General features: G+C 35.8%; 1 protein-coding gene across 2 annotated transcripts; it reads right to left on the bottom strand.

Moving 5' to 3' along the window:
• Nucleotides 1–90: 90 nt before the first annotated feature.
• LOC121739259 (BTB/POZ domain-containing protein 6) lies at nt 91–16734 on the bottom strand. Of its 2 annotated transcripts, none has more exons than XM_042131620.1 (2): nt 16656–16734; nt 91–1344 (listed from the first exon to the last, which is right to left on the bottom strand). In XM_042131620.1, exon 2 carries the CDS (start codon nt 1329–1331, stop codon nt 108–110), a length of 1224 nt encoding a protein of 407 aa, XP_041987554.1. In that variant the 5' UTR covers nt 1332–1344; nt 16656–16734; the 3' UTR covers nt 91–107. The 2 variants fall into 2 exon arrangements, with proteins under 2 accessions (XP_041987554.1, XP_041987556.1); XM_042131622.1 differs by lacking the exon at nt 16656–16734 and adding an exon at nt 13133–13156.
• Nucleotides 16735–18532: the final 1798 nt, after the last annotated feature.

Raw genomic sequence — 18532 nt, 5'->3', positions numbered from 1 at the left:
AAAATTCATATTCGCGTCTCTACATTTCTTTCCTACTTCACTTTTACCCCATTTAACACTCACTAGTCACTACATATTCAACATTTGAACACGAACGTTTATCACTCTCAGTCGAACAGGCAGACGAACGCGTGGATGAGGCCGTGGCAGCATTTGCTGCAGCAGCCCTGCTTCTTTTTCGACGTGTCCTCGGGCTCAAAGCTCGGCTGCTTCAGTTTCTTCGGCCGGCGGACGCAGAGCTTACTCGGCTTCGGTTCCTCCGGTGGCTCGGAGCGGGCGCTCAACCTTACCGGGGCGGCCGCCGGCTCCGTCGGGCGAGGCTGGGCCCATTTTCGAAGCATAGACTCCTGCTCATGACCTACGGGAACTGGTGCGGCGAGTTTCCGCGCTCGAGCGAGAACCAGAGACCTCTCGATAGGTTCCAGCAGCTCCATCCCTAAAGCGCGGTCCAAGTCCTCCCCCCGAAGGAGTAGATAGCGCGGGCAGTACGCCAGCTCGCCTAAAGCGGCGCGCTTGTTGCTCGGCGTCAACTCCTTCTTTGTGCGTTTGCAGGCCGCCGTGCTCCATCGCGCTAAAGCCTCCACCAGGACTAGCTCGCTGGAGACCCGCAAAGTGTCTCGTTTCACGATCAACGCCAGATCCTCGTACGTAAGGTCCTCTAGCTTCTCGTGCGTGAGAGCCGCGTCCGCGTTTTCATCGAGCACTAGGAGCGCGTTATGGGCGAGGGAATCACACCATCTCGCACAATGCGAGAGGGTCCGAGCTGCAGCATCATTTTCCAGTGCTGGGAGGGGCGGCGCTGACGCGGCGCCCGGCAAGCGGGCACAGAGGTATCGGAGATCGCGTAAAATTTCAAGAGCCACCTCAGCGTCCAGCATTTCGTCCAACCGTTTAGCACATCTTTCGGCTAGTTGGGGACACAAAAATTTGTACGCCGCGTCCAGCGTAGCTCGGGCAGTGAAGACGGAGTTTAGCTGCGTGTGTTCGCAGTAGTAGTAGCGAAGGAGCTGGTCGAAACCTCTTCTGTCAATATAGTCGATGACCACGACGCTGGATTTTCCGGACAGTACGGCGGCGAAGACCGGGCTGGTTGCCGCCAGAACCCGTCGGTGTCCCGGGAACCTGTACGTGTCCCCGTTGATACCGGCGACGAACACGACGTCACTCTGTTTCTCGTCATCGTACAGCCTGGAGTTCTCGTCCAGCCGCAAACCGCCGTAGTCTGGGTACTCCCCGTTCGAAGTGGAGGGTTGTGCCAATGATGTAGACGGCTGGATCGATTCAGACTCCTTGTCGTTTTCGGTGCAAGCGGGATTCGTTACAACCGTCATCTTGTTTAATCACCTGAAACCGTAAAACATTTACTTTAGCACCAGAAAATCATCTTATCACATTTTAAGATTTTCAGGAATTTTCAGATCACGTTTTCTACGAGCGCTCTTGCTAAGACTTTACCGCCTTGTGTAGTATATAATAACATTTTAGCATTCATTATACCCTCGCCGGCTATCATTGCCATATAAAGAATGATTAGTTGGGTTTGTACAACGAATTGAAAGCGCTAACTTGTACCAAGGACAATTTGTACGTGATTTTGTTTTACTTCCGAATTATTACAATACAATAAGAATTGGCATTATATTTCGTTAATCACTCTTTTATTGCCTTTTATACCGTGTATTGTTATTTGATACTTTAGTATGTTTTTGTCGTAATAACGAATTAACATTTTTAAAATTTAACCCTAACTTTAAAACAAGTAGTAACGGAGAACCCTTCCATATATAGGTGACATGATATTTTATGACTTATGACTATGGGTCACCTAAACCTTTTTTCATAAAAACTTCCACATTTCTGTCTGTTCGTCTCTCAATTGCTCATTACTTTTTTAGTGTCATCCACGTATTTGAGAATCACCGGAAGGTGCGTCAACATCTCGTGAGCACAATATAAATAATATTATACAGTAGATCATTTTCCAACTCGGCTGAATCACGCGCACTCTGAAGTTGGCCTGATTTCAATACCTAGTACTCTATCAATCATGTAAGTTGTATTCAAGTAGAAAAAAAAACCTACAGCTTCGATCCTGTCCGTCTTCAAAATAGTATTCTCATATTATACGTCAAACGAACGTCACACCGCACTCGACTCTTTCGGAGTTTTGGCTAATCAGACCGTCCCTAATGTTGGCTTGATATTATATTGTTATGATAATACCGTCTTGTGTTTTTGATAAATACAGGGACTGCTTCGAAATGTCGACACATTTTTATAACCAACGTAAGAGCAGAGCACGAATTTGATTTCAAAACACAGCAGAGCTAAGCTACTGTATGTGTATTGTGTATTGTGGCTAATGCGTCACACATTCTCGCGAACCTAAATAACTCTGAAAGCTTCAACAATATCATCCACATACATTCCACTCCACGTTAATGTTTACTAATACGTATCTCGGGATTTTCAGGTGTAACAGAGTCGTTTTTATAAACAAAAACCGCATGTTACTAATTTTTTTACCGACTTCCAAAAAGGAGAAGGATTGTATGTTACGGCTGTATATTTTTTTGATCGACGGTTTTGCGAATGAATCATTTTACCCAGATATAATAAGTAACTAGATGAAGTTTACAAGTCAAAGTATCTTCACAACTTTCATCTCAATCGGTTCTGCGGATTGTGCGTGAAGAGATAACAGACAGACAGTTATATTTGTGTATTAATAATATATTACCTGTAAGTAGGTATATTATGTTATTCATGCTGGTTATAAAACTTGTGTTTCGATTTTCGACACATGGGTAAAATGAAATGATTATAATTTTAATTTTCCTGTTGTATTTTTAACACATCAATTCTGTTTTCAGACATTCTTATGGTCGTTTTACAATTTAATGCATTCCAATAGCAATTAATGATTAATCTATGTTGTATTGCTGGACTAGAATAATGTTAATCGGCCATTAGGAGAAACCTAACCTACCCAAATATCGTATTCTAGATTTCTTGTTCAAATCTTCCGCAACTCTATCTCTTCCCTGTTTTAAATGTGTTTCGAAACACGGCGACATTAATATATATTTAAACATGCTCCTACTGACCCATATTTGTTCCCATAACTTTATAGAGTTCTGCTAAATATAGCGTGCTCACGGGCGCAGCCATAATATTCTGATTTCTTGGTTTTATCGTTTGGGTCGTGGTTTGAGTAACCTTTCTACTGCAGAAAAATATAAAGAAATCCATTATTGTACTTTATACTAACCAATTTATGGGGGTTTTGATAAAAACATTAAGCTATTTCTGAGGAAACTTTTGCATTATGTGATTATGCAACAGAAATACATAAATAATCTGTGATTTCAGAAGTCTAGATATAGCGGTTATTGAGTTACAGTCTGAAGACAGACAGACAGTCGGACAGACATCGAAGTCTCAGTAATAGGGTCCCGTTTTTAGCCTTTGGGTACGAAACCCTAATAAGTACTTGTAATATCTATTGCTGTCTCCCTTATTTCCAGCCACCCCCCGCAGAGGGCGATAGAGCCAACTTGGGTTTTTGAACGTTCATATCTTTTTTAATAATTAAATTATGAAAAGAAAGAAAACATAGGAACACGCTAATAGTGGCCATAGATATTCAGGAAAAAACTATAACTCTACCGACATTATTCAGGGAGGAAACAGGGAACAACGTTTTTATGGAAAAACGGCTCTAGTGCATTCTCTTACCATCGTAGAAGGTTAATATCAGATAATAAAAGATAAAGATTTCGCAAAATTATGAGAGCAAATCCATATTACATCAAATTAATTATGTGGAACTTCCGTTTTAACATCGTATGTTGTAAGTACAAGTGATAATACTAAAGACCTTGTACGGAACCAAACTAATTAGATCACACCCAATGATACGTGATGCAATTACTACTCTGTTACTCATTGAAGTTATGGTTTATTTAATAGTGAACTGAAAATTGAAATGGGTATGCGACGAATTTTCAAGGAATTAAAGTACCCATGGTTTACGGGTATTGCAACAGAATATAAAGTCTTCGTCGTATCGTACTGTATATTGTCCCCGGGATACAAAGTATCCTATGTCCTTTCCCAGGACTCAAAATATATCCACGCATCATTTTAGCAAAATCGCTTCAGCGCTTTGGGCGTGATGAGGTAACAGACAGACATACACATTACACAGTCACTGTCTATAACAACATCGTCTCCTCATGAATTAAAAATTGCATGATTTTTATAGAATGTTACGAATATTTTGTTATAGGTACTTCTGAATAATTGTTTGTTACTTGTGCTACTAAGGCACTAGCTGAGAGCTAGTAGTATACCTATTATATGTTTTTTTTTAAATGAAATAAGGGAGCAAACGAGCAACCGGTCACCTGATGGAAAGCAACTTTCGTCGCCCATGGACACTCGCAGCATCAGAAGAGCTGCAGGTGCGTTGCCGGCTTTTTAAGAGGGAATAGGGTAATAGGGGAGGGTAGGGAAGGGAATAGGTGAGGGTAAGGAAAGCAAAAGGGGAGGGTAGGGAAGGGAAAAGGGTAGGGGATTGGACCTCCAGTAAACTCACTCACTCGGTGAAACACAGTGCAAGCGCTGTTTTACGCCGGTTTTCTGTGAGCCCGTGGTATTTCTCCGGTTGAGCCGGCCCATTCGTGCCGAGCATGGCTCTCCCACGTCATGTAATTATAGTCATAATATATTATACTTTAGTATCACAGCACTATACTTATACTGAATTCTTGTCATTTGAATTTGATTTTAGTACTTAAATAAACTCGTAAAATTGTAAGATGCCTATCTTACCGCAAATTCTCAGTTATTTTACCTCTGATATAACCTGTATGTCGTGGACATAAGGATCATAATGGAAGCTCCGTGTTAAATGAACAAAACGGTATACAACAAGAGTGGAGATCTGAAATAGAACTGCGACACGCGGAAGGCGATTCGATACACGTACAACGTACAGCTTTGGCAATAATAATGATCTATATTCTATATAGATCGGATTTATGTGTACTGATAAATATACTGTAACTGTGATCATTTATAGAGTTCGCTTACTTTAGACTATAAAGTCCATTTGCACCATACAAGAATAATGTTATTATATATTATATTATGCTTATGCAACATTTTATATTATTGCTAAAATATTATCTTCTCTATTATAACTTATAGAGAAGATAATATTTTCGCTTCGCCAGCGAATACTAATGTCAAATCCATACATTTTGTAGCGTTAGCGTTTTGCCACTTGTCTACAGGGGCTGAGCTTCAACGAATATGCTAAGACGTAACTTAGCCGTTCTTGAGTTTTAGCGTGACTAACGAAATTGAAGAAGCATTTTTAGGTTTCAGTTATTTGTATGCATTTGAAGGACTAGCAATACATAATATGTAGTTATACGCAACCTATACATTCAAAGCTTATACAGCGTTTATTAGTAAGGGGGATTATATATCTTCTTACTTCTTATTAATACCTATAGTATCTAAGTAGTTAACTCAAAAATACCTACGCGATTTTGAGCTATGAGACCCAAACCTCCTACACAAATTATTTTCTTCTACTTGAAAGTACTTGAAACATTGTACGCTATAAATTAAGTGTCTTTTAAAATATTACATTAATTTTAACCTTTAAACCTTCGTAGCAGTAGGATACTGGATACGCAATTTTCAGCAACACAAATATTGATATGATCATTAGTATAACCGTATCAGGACACGACATTGGTTAACTGTTTGCTGAACAACATAAAGACGTTATTTGCCATTGTACGTTATAATTTGAAGGATGGTCCAAATTGGGAAGACTACATAATATTACAATAACTGAGGTATTGAAAATACTTATGTTTGGACGACCCATTAGATGCTCTTTGTCGGTAATGCGTTAGTTATATTTGGATTTCGTCATTATTTCGTATTTAATTTCATGTGTGAATTATTATGTACCGCATATTTTATTTAAAACTTGATTTTGTCTGCTAATTCGTTACGCCGAAATTAGTTTATCGCTCGAAAGCTTAAAAATTGGCTGATAAAAATTATCCTAGTGTTTTTTCCCGGAAGTCATAGTCAAAGCAAAGAGGAAAAGTAACAAAACATAAGGAGGTTAATAAAAAATATTATATAAATTGAGCACTATATAATATTCCTTTAGGCACTTTTCACTATAAAGTGATTTCTTTAAAGCGATTTTAAAATATTTTGCTATTTTGCCAACCATTTGGCTACTCGGCATTTTAGTCCAGACTTTTATTGAGGCCATACTCCTTTGGTTTATTATTCAAGAAATACATTCAAGTTCCAACAATTTGAAGTGAAAAGAAAGTGTATATTATTATATAGTTTTCATGCCAGCAGTCCCGGGCCAGGGCGGCGCCCTATATACAACTAGGTCAATATCGTCGCTTAACCCCAAAACGTTCAACCATTTCACAATTCGCCAATATTGACGATACTGGGCCTGGATTACCACGATAACCTGTTCAATTACGAGATATCTTGATAACGGAGTACAATGTGAATTTTCATGAAAAATCTTTTCAAAGTGTACTTTTACTTACTTTACTTTCAGATGTCTTGACAAGGTGCTAGACTGCTAAAACGGTACACCGAACACAAATTTGTATATAATATATTATAATTTATATTATTAAAATATGTTATAACTAGAAAAACAACGGATTACACTGAAGGAGTGCGGGCACTAGTGAAAATGAAATGAAATGAATATGAAAAGAGCATCATACTTAATAATAAAACTAGCTAATTCGATAAAGGTTAAAACACGCATAAAATGACATTTTCTAAAAATTATTCCTAGCTAGATCGATTTATCGCGCCCGAAACCCCCTATACCATACTTGTAAATTTTATGAAAATTTTTGGAGCCGATTCCGAGATTCCAATTATATATTTATACATATACAAGAATTGCTCGTTTAATTAAAGATATAAGATAATATTAGTTACTGTATCTGTAGTCTCCTACACTGAGCCGTAGGTTAAGTCCCTTTTCGAATTTTCGATCAGATCACGTGACGACGCTGGTTATGTGTTAGGGCACGTGCCCTGCCTTGTGTCCAGTTTAACATTTTCCCTTTCCAGAGTAAAAAAACGTTAATTACTATTTTTTTATAATTTTGCTTCTTATGCTGCATCTAGTAAAATAAATGACGTTACATTTCTTGGCTGCCAGCATTTTCCGTCCCCGGTAATATTATATTTTAAATTAAGAAGATTAAGCGATTTTAAAGGGCCCATTCACGGCAGGACTGCACGGCAGTCCTACTATACTATACTAGTGAATGGGCCTCACTGATTGGTTCACACTCGGTGTTGCCGGCCGGAAACACCGAGTGTGAACCAATCAGTGAGGCCCATTCACTGCAGGACTGCCGTGCAGTTCTGCCGTGAATGGGACCTTTCACCCGATTTTCAAAAAACTTCGAGGATCTACAGTGATAATACTTTAGGGCGTGTTCCTTGTAGAAAGTTCACTGTGAAAGTAGCAGCGCTGAAAGACGAAAAAAAATTTTCACTATTGAATGAGTGGTTCGAGCGTCACGAGTTTCCCCATACAAAAGTGAAAAAAAAATCGTCTTTCAGCGCTGCTACTTTCGCAGTGAACTCTCTACAAGGAACACGTACACACCCTAAAGTATTATCACTTATTTTTGTTACACACTGTATATAACAACTTATAATGTACTCATAAATCGAGTAGATGATTGAAATTCTACGCAGAAATAGAGTTTTTGTTTATTCAAAGTGTGCGGGCCTGCGAACATTAAACATGGGTAATAAAATGTAACAGACGAAATCTTGAAAGATAGAAATCAAGTGAATCATCTTCGATTTATATGAATCACTGATTGAAAATAAGATCTTAGCCTCCTTTACATTGGGCGACCGGCCATCCATACTAATATTGAAAATGCGAAAGTGTGGCTGTCTGTTTGTCTGTCTATTACCTCTTCACGCCCAAGCCGATGAACGGATTTTTCTGAAATTTGCTATGAAGACAAGAGATACTATTCGAGTCCCGGGAAAGGACATAGGATACTTTTATCCCAGAAAAAAGTACGATTATGAACGATTTTTCACCTAGTTTATGTATAAAAAATCTACAAGTTCGTAATCGCTTAAGAGGATACAACAGCGGCTAGAGAAATGAAAAAAAAGTACGTGTAATATCTATAGCTGTCTCCCTTACCTCAAGCCTATACCGCAGAACGCGATAGAGACAACTGCAGAAAATCCAGAAAATCAACGATTCGTTGTCCCCTGATTCCTTCTCCAAAACTTAACCGATTTAAGTACTTTTTTCATTAAAGATTAAAAAAAGGCTTGAGCTGTGTTCCTATGTTTTGCTTTTTTTGTATAATCTATCCAAATCTGTTTTCTGGACGTTTGAACACAGTGGAAAATCTGGCCATTTTTTTGGGTTTTTGAACGTTCATATCTTATTTAATAATTAAATTATGAAAAAAAAAAACATAGGGACATTGTATTAGTGGCCGTAGATATTCAGGAAAAAAATTATAACTCTACTAGCATTATCCAGGGAGGAAACAGGGGACAACGTTTGTATGGAAAAAATGGCGGTGTGGAATCCTCTTAATTATATTTGTCTAACAGTGATTAACGTAAAAAGGAAGCATTACAATTCACAACAGAAAAGTTTGCGCTATTATCTAATTTAATAGTATCTATTTTTAAAAACTTTTAAAAGAATGAAGAAAATTGCTCTATGTATTTTTGCTAAGTACTTATCAGCTATCAGGGCGAGCAAGTAAGCAAAAAGTTGTAATTTTCTACATAAACCACGATTGACAATGAAGTGTCAGATATTGTCAATCGTGGTTTTATAATTTATATGGAAAATGACAAGTTTTTGACAGGAAGTCAATGACCGCTAGCGACAAGTTAGCCCGAGTGGAGTATAGTATATCCCACAACCTCTAATCACTATTGTGGTACACTTTACGGAAAAACTATCACGCCTATTGATTTGTGCTTTAACATAATATTATGTAGATGTTTTATCATCGGGCAGTCAAGGTTTGGTTACTATTAAAATATTTGAAAAACTGCCTTATAAATTATATTACCACATTTACCACGCAGAAAAACGACGCGAGACTTCACAAAGCGTGGCTTTTAGCTAGTTATCATTAACAAAGAAAAAGTGTTTACTAAGTACATTTTTGCTTATCAGCATCATATTAATAGCAAGCATTGGTTAATACTGTGCACTTGCAGCAGTTACTTAACAGTTATCACTATTAACTTGCACGTTCTAACCATAAACTAATAACTTGAGGATAATAAACAGAATTTTATATTACAACAAATGTATTTTTGTGTGTTCCTCACGCATAATTAGCTGAACTGATTTAGATGAAATTTGGTATGAAGAATAACCCAAGAAAGATAAAAATAATTTTCAGAATGTTCGTTTCCACAGCCATCAAATTTTGGCTCAACAAAGTTTAGTTAACTAACAAAATTAAAACCATTTTAAAATTTAGCTTAACTTTTCCCTTTCTACGATATTCGCTTGCCATCAGTTTACGTATATGCTCGATAATTATGTTTTTTTAAAACCCACTGACTTTTGAATAATGCACGCATGTGCAATGGGCACGAGATGGCATCTACGTACTGAAAACAGTCTATAAGGCTGAGAGAGATTACACACCACCCAGACAAAATTCAGTAAAAAATCGGAAGAGAAATCGTAACAAAACAAAGTGATAATACATACTTTATATTGTGTGTAATGTGTATCTTATATACAGAACACTGTAAAAGTAGCAGCGCTGAAAGAGCAACTATTTTTTACTTTTGTATGGGTGAATTTATTTATTGGAAAACAAACAGCATTTTAACACATAACAACAATAAATAGTTTAGTAGCACATAAGAGCCAAATGACGCTACGGAGCGCTTGCCCATACAAATCGCAAAAAAAATACTTTTTCAGTGCTGCAGTTTGTAGATATACTTAAATATACTACTGACTATAAAGTATAAACCTCTGAACGCTTCTCAATTTCCACAGCTTTATATTTGACAAGTAGCAGCCACATAAAGTGGTTTTAGCTTCGCGACAACTTATAAAAAATCTGTAGCAACTACAGGGCATAGGCGCCCAATCGTTTTTGTATGATACAACAGTCTCAAAAATATAATAGACATCATGGACGTACCGAGGGGGGTACGCCCATGGTAGACATAGTGTATACGCGCCTACTATCCTTTTAGAATTGTGGTTTACTATTCCTCAAATCATAGTTTACAGGTTAGTTATCACTTATCTGCTGCACTTAAAATAGCCTATATAGTGCTACCTTTCAAGTAAATAGATAACTTACCGACAAACAATAAAGCAAGCTTTCGCAACGTTCAAAGTTATCGGATCATAAACTAACAAGATTGGCATTTCTTAACTTACTTAAAGTTTAGATAAAACTAACTGTTACCCGCGACTTCGTCCGCGTTAACATAAGTGAAATATATCCTCCTCCTTTTCGTAAATCGGTTAAAAAGCAGCCTAAGTTATTTCTTTGCTACATCAGCTATGTGCCTAAAAAAGTCCCGTCAAAATCGCTCCAGCCATTTCAGAGATTAGCCGGAACAAACAGACAGACAGACATACAGACAAAAATTGTAAAAAATGTTGTTTTGGTGTCTGTACTTTATATACATTCATATGCATTTAGTAAAAAACGGTTCTTTCAATATTACAAACAGACACTCCAATTTTATTTATATGTATAGATGTATAGATAATTATGTTAAAGCCTTTAAAGTCTGCTTGCATCGAATAGACAGACATTAGATAGACATTACTGGATCAATTTTGATTTTTGCAATTGCTTCATACATTATAGACCCAGGCAGTTACTTCTTATCGTGGTAAAACTAAAATGTACAGTTACAGCAATGGATTTACTTTGGAGATAATGCTGTGGTTTAAACATGAATTATATAAGTTGTTAGGGTAACAAATAGTGGAAAATTAGACATTAGTTAGGGCGACGCTTGTGAACAGTTATTGGCTTAGCACGCGTCAGTGCGTCGACCCCAGAAAATTAGGGTAAATCGGAATATTGTAACGTGAAGGTTTGTTTTTTAATGAAATTACATTTTAAAATATTTGTTTTAGGCATTAAAGTTACAATATTAGTTGGTATATTTTGTTGTTCTGCAATCCATACTAAAATAAAAAAATATATACATCATATGTATAAATACTTAAGTAAATTAAAAATACTAAAGATTCTTTTTCCCGATTTTGTTGAAGTTTGGTATAATTTTGACGCAACGGTGTTACGGGCATCATCTACTTTTAAAATATTATTTCTTTTAAGCTACGAATAATAAATAGTTTCAATTATTCGTAGCTTTTAAGCCTTAGTAGTTACAATATTATAGTTATTACTTATTATTATGCTATATGGACTAATTAAGAATAAGAATAAGAATACTTTTATTTCCAGCATCACACGAAACATCATTATAATTAAACAGTATTCAGTGGTACAGTTATTATGATCTAGTCACAAACAGTAAGTATATATAAGTATATCTATAAATATTATTACAATGCTGTGTGATGCCAAAAATTAAATAAGTTATAGTGTTTTCCTCATGGTAGCTGGTAGGTGATAAACCTATAATAATTTATTATAGTGTTCTTTCCATAAAGTTAATATACCTATATATTAACTTTATGGTTCTTTCTATTTAGCATTTTTACTCGTGTGTTACTTCAACCTTTGTCAATGAAAAATTTGCATTTTACTCGTAACAAAGGTTTGACCTTTGCAAATTCTTATACAGATAGTTTAAACTCTACCTAAGAAATAAGAATAGAATTGTCAATGTCAATAAAAAGGTATATAAATAATATATGTAAGTTTATATTTTTTAGGAAGAATCGCGAAATTTTTTGTCTATCGCCCATACTAATATCATTATTAATTTGCCTTGCGCAAAAAGAGCTGATATTGTAATTTATATGAAGATAGTGTCCTAGGAAATGACATAGAATCGTTTCTAGCACAAAAAAAACCGCGCCACTTACTCCACCTCATGGTGGAAATGAGTTATTTGGCCAAAACGCGTGTTGGAGTGAACTTTGCGGCTCTCGTACGCTGAAGTTATTGATTTTACAAAAAAACGGTTACTACATCAAGTGTAGGAAATTTTCTCTAGTTTAATGTTAACTATTTTCATCGTAAAATGAGTTGAAACCGAGTTATTCTCAAAAAACTGTATTTGAGCGCCATTTTCCCAATATGGCGGCGCGAGCGGCAAAGATACGAGGTGGCATAGTGAAAATTCGAAAAGAGCACGTCGAAATCTATAAAACCATCAATTTTTAAAACTCCTGGAAAACTTTCCAGTTAACCCTCTTTTTGAGCACCAAATGATTTTCGTAGTACTAAATGGACTATTATTATTACTTGTGAAGAGTCGAGGGTCGTTGTATGGACCAAATTTTTGGTGATACTTCTAAGGAGTGACGAGTATGGGATAACCCTTGTATGGAAGTATATAGAATAGAAGTAAACTTCCTGAATCTTTCCCGAAAACTTCCAATATTCCGGAAACACTCAACCTATTAGCGCCGACTCTTTTATTATAATCTATATATTATATAAAAATGGATTTTCAAATGTGTTAGTCGCGCTAAAACTCGAAAACGACTGTACCGATTGGGCTGATTTTAGTCTTAAAATATTCGTAGAAGTCCAGGGAAGGTTTTAAAGTGACACGCAGTTTACCGGGACAGCTAGTACTTTTTATATACATCAAAGAAATACGTATTTAATTGAGTACCTCGTCTGTTTTCGTCGGTAAAAAATTACTATTATATAGAAGAAAACCCATTTTTAAAAAATTCGCAAATGTTTCTGAAAGTTTCCAAAATTTCGGAATCTTTGGAAGTTTTCACGGAAAATTTCCGTTAAACTTCCTCAAACATTCCAAAGTTTCGGAAACTTTCCGACATTTTCAACACTAGATGTAACACAAACATTTATGTCGGTACAACAAAACATTTAAAATTACTTACCAAAAGAGGAACAAACACAAATTAAAAGATTATTCTTTATATTTTAAACATAATTTACAATACAATAATTATATTGTAAGGAGTAGGATCGAAATACTAGTGAGGATAATACATCCAGCCCTCGGTATATATTACAGATTATTATTCATTCATCCTCGAAATGTGGAAATTTAGTTAGATTCTGTAAGTTCCATCCATGTTTTATTCCTATGGAGGAATCAGAGTTAGTCATGCGGTAAGGTTGCATGTACTGAAATTATTATGACAAATCCATTGTTTTTGTCCGGCTAGTTAAGATATATTATGTGACCGCAGTGTAAAATTTACTGATTAAAAAGTTATTAATTCTATACTATAGTTTGTGCGTTTTAAGATGATATGGGTGACACATTATAATTGACAATAGTAGGGAAGTTACCTAAGAAAATTAATCGATAATTTAAAAATATCGAATCACTTCGTAAAGGAATTGCAATCGAAATTATCGATTTCGTACTGAAGTTTCAAAGTGGCGCCGGCGATTTAAAATGGCCGCCCTTTTTATCGATTTGATTTTGATTCAACAGTGTCAATCTCTATTGGCATAAGTTCCATTTCATGCATCTGACATTTTTCAAATATTTTCGTAACAATAATTTTCACAGTTAAAATTTATAATTTTATATTAATCAGTTAGCATTTAGCAACTTTTCATTTTTATTCATTTACAATTATTAAAGGAAACATTTGTTTTTGTAGATGGAATATAATTTATTATATTTTGATTTTTTTTTTGGTTTCTTGTAAAAAAACCCGTAGCAAGGAATATGAGAAGTGTCACCCATATCATCTTAAAACGCACAAACTATAATACTACAAGATGTTAGTGTAAACACCGTTATCCTTGAAACCATCAAATGAGCCCGTCAAAATGAACAACTTTTTCTATGACAACAGTGCTGGGAACTCAAAAAAAATGCCCTCTTCATATCCATAGATGCCCGGATCGGCAATTTGTATGGGTACGATGAAGGTTTTTTTTCTCATAGAAAAAGTTGTTCATTTTGGCGGGCTCATCGCCGTACCAAGGAGGCATGGAGGATGGAGGTAATGAAAAGGAAAACAAGATTTTAGATCTTCTATTCATATTGTGGCTTATCTATAATACTCCCCACACTGGTTTCGGTGACGGTGGCCAGTTTCATTGAAACCAGACCTGTAACGCAGGAGTAATTTTATAGTTTCCAAGTGTGTGCGCAGTACACAAGAGCACTCTCTATTCCTTTCACTCTCATAACCCAGTGGGACGGAAGACCGACACGACTGGCGAGAGATCAGGCGCAGGACCGACTTTTCACATGCCCATCCGACGCATGGATCATCTTACTTGTCAGACAACCAGGTGATCAGCCTGCATCGTCCGAACCAAACTTGGAAATAATATGTTACCAACGCGAGAATCGAACCCACGACCTCCGAGTCAAGAGCCACGCTCTAAACCACTAGACCACGGAGGCGCTTATCTATGCTAATGTTATAAAGCGGAAGAGATTGTTTGTTTGAATGCGCTAATCTGAGGAACTACTGGTCAGATTTGAAAAATTATTTCAATGTAAGATAGTCCATTTATCGAGGAAGGCTATAGGCTATATTTTATCACGCTTAGACTAATAGGAGCTAAGAAATTGCGGAAAATGTGGAAAAAAACGGTACAAATTATTTGAAAGGGCTTGTATCTCACGAACTACTGGAGCAATAATTTTTCTGTTAATTAGCACAGATAAGAAGTAGACCATTTGAAGGATCATAGGCTATTTTCTGTGGTCTAATTTGTATGTGAAATATTATCTAATTTACGCGAATGAAACCGCGCGGAACGTCTAGTTGATTCATAATTTCCTGACCTCTATTAATGCTAAGTATAGACATACTTGATACCCTGAAAATGTCTGAAATCGAGAGCATTTTGGCACTTAGCCAATATCTCTCAATATGCAATTCTCAGAACTTTCTTGATTAGTCAGTATTATGACAAGTATATATTTTAAGAGTATCTATAGTCACAATAGACATATAATTCTGTCTACTCTGCTATAGTTATTCAATATTTATCGATATAATATTATTTTCAGATATGATTGTTATTTATAATATTATGAAAACATAGTACAGATTTTAAACTGTCTATTTGTAAAGAATTCTTACAAAAATCATTTTTTTTTAATTAAGTACTTGAAAATAGTACCTCCCGAATTAAAAAACGATTGTCATCGTAATTATTGCTACTGAAACCCCGATCTTGCATATGACCTTCTTCCGATTACTAAGCAACGAGTTGACAAAGTTTTATCGTTATCGGATTAGCGATTTGCCGACGATAATACCATAGACAATATTTACTTTTGTATTACAGCTGCTATAGCAAAGACCTATTCATATGTCAATGCTCTATTATTATGAGATTAATTTAAAAAAAAACGCGTGTGTCGATGGTTTAACATAGAGATTGTAGCAAAGAGGATATAATATAAACTATGTACTTTTAATTTACCTACACTACTGTACACTACGATACTTATAGAATAATGAATTGTTATTAATATCATTTTATAACATAATACTTTTTTTTTAATGTTATCTTTACTATTAAGAAGAATTGACCTACTTCCTACTCAGTCAGTTTTTTTAAAACTGTACTGTATTACATCAAGCAAGAATGAAACAAGCAAACCAGCAAGATTAAAATCTTGCTGGTTTGCTTTTTTCGTCTGATTTCGCTAGCGCTGAGCTTTACTTTGATACTGATTATAATGTATCAAGTAAATTAATACAATTACAAAAACATGTTATGTGAAAGAATTTTAATGAAAATATAGATAAGAGACTCTAAACTCGTTTTTGTAAACTGGTATATAAAAATTCACGAAACTTTGTAATTAAGGCCTAAATAATATCTTAAACAATATTATAGTTTCAGTTCATGAAAACTATTCTGTCATAGAGTTACCCTAACCATTGATCATCCTTTCAGGAAGGGAAAACAACCTTTCTACATTATTAAACCCCTTTCTACTTATTTACAAACCGTGTACACACACAATAATTCTTTTCGCATCACATCCAAAGCACTAGCATACATTATTTTAAAAAATCACTTAAATCCAGAGGACTATGAATTGAAATCGGAAAATTTCAGTAACGGTGTGTACCTTTCCTAGAAAGGGGTTTAATAAGGTAAAAAGGGTTGTGTAATCTTTCTACCTTATTAAACCCCTTTCTACTTATTAATCAACCTTGTCTAATTGTTGTGAGTACACAACAATTCATTTCAGATCATATCCAAAGCACGAGCATACGTTATTTAAAAAATTACTAAAACACTGTATATTTTTGATAAACTAAAAATGGAAATCGGAAGATTTTCAGGAAACGTACACAGCCTTTCTACCTTATTAAACCCCTTTCTACTTATTTATAAACCGTGCACAGTTACAATAATTCTTTCGCATCCAAAGCACAAGCACAAATAAAAAAAAACAAATACCTTTATAACACCATCACATCACAAATCCGCCCGCCCTGAGCGTGTGGAGTGTCTGCGAGCCGCGTGCTCTCGGTCTGCGTGCCTGGTACCGAGTGGCGGGCGCATGCGGCCACAGGTAGTATTGACTGAACTGACCTACCAGGATCCCAGGAACATAGCTATTAATTATAGTACTATCATAGCTAAGTAGTTTATATCCTAGGAGAATATTGTTGTAGATCCTAAAAGATACTTTTTTGTCTCCCTTAGGATTATTTCCTTTTATTTAAAATTTATTTAAAAGGCAACAAAAGCTTAATTGTCGCGATTATTGATTTCCATCAGGTTCTCTGTTCACTCGTTAGAAGTTTATTGAAAAGCAACTTTGACATGCATAATATTATATATTTTTGTATGTTTCGTAGACGTCTGCTACGAAAAGATTTCCCGCTACGGACCTACGAGCTACAGTGCGGGGGACCAAAAATCTAAATATTTTAAATAATATTTGATTCTCATTAATTTTAATCTGATTAATTTAAAATGTTTACAACAGTATGGGGGATTGTAATTCTACCAATTTAAATTGCGCCTTTCTATGGCGCGACACAAAAATACGATCTCACATGGTCGAATTGTTTGTTGTTTACATTTCAAATAACAATGTATTGAAACGGTGTATATTAAAATAATATTACTTTGATTGTAATACCACTGCTTTAATTTTCATAAGTTCTCAACCACTGTAACTTAAACTTTAACAAAGAATAACTAATTATAATAAGTAAGTTATTTAGTAAAGTTACCTCATAAGGGTGCGGCCGGAGCGCTAACAAAAGTTTGAATTAAGAGTCCGGGTGCCATCGCAATTCTCAAACAAACGTAATACCGGATCATTTCCCATACGAGTATATTTACCATATTTGAGTAGTTATTCAGCTTAAGATAGTAATTACCTAGGTTCCTATACAAAGATCCTGCAAAATACTGCAAAATATTTACATACCAAAAAATATGAATGATTACAATTTAGTATGTAAATATTGTAATCGTTCATATTTTTGGTAAGTATGTAAATATTTTGCAGTGAATCTTTGTACAGGAACCTAGGTAATCTTTGTACAGGAAATAGGTTTGTATGGAAACTGCGATGGCACCTGGACTCTTAAGGGGGCTGCTAACCTTAAATTGACGATTTTATAATTCATTTTTATACTTGAAAATAAGCCCCGAATTGTTTCATTTTCTAAACATAGATACTATATTATATTTCCGAGGATCCGACCTAGCGAAAACACGATGTCTTAATATTTTCTCGATAGAAAAAAAATCACAAAGGTGCATCACTTTTTCACGAATATTTCATATTATATTGCCATAGCCGTGCATTAAACTAAGTTAATATTTTGACACATTGCACATAAAGGTGATAATATAAATAAATAAAATAAAAATAAAAATAAAATTGCATAAAATTCTATCATTGAGAATCTGACCTAGCGGATTTTAAAAATGTTGTATATTTCATTTATCAAACGTCATTTATTATATTTATATTTCATTTATACGTGGGAGAGCCATGCTTCGGCATGAATGGGCCGGCTCGAACGGAGAAATACCACGTTCTCACAGAAAACCGGCGTGAAACAGCGCTTGCGCTGTGTTTCGCCGAGTGAGTGAGTTTACCGGAGGCCCAATTCCCTTCCCTATCTTCCCCTACTCCCTTCCCTTCCCTTCCCATCTCTACCCTCCCCTATTACCCTATTCCCTCTTAAAAGGCCGGCAACGCACCTGCAGCTCTTCTGATGCTGTGAGTGTCCATGGGCGGCGGAGGTTGCTTTCCATCGGGTGACACGTTTGCAAGTTAATGAGAAAAAACTAACTTGGCGATGAATCCG

This window comes from Aricia agestis, chromosome Z (assembly GCF_905147365.1).
Source record: "Aricia agestis chromosome Z, ilAriAges1.1, whole genome shotgun sequence".
Classification (NCBI taxonomy): domain Eukaryota; kingdom Metazoa; phylum Arthropoda; class Insecta; order Lepidoptera; family Lycaenidae; genus Aricia; species Aricia agestis.
Note: the sequence above shows the minus strand (reverse complement) of the source record. Positions and strands in the feature narration are given on the sequence as shown.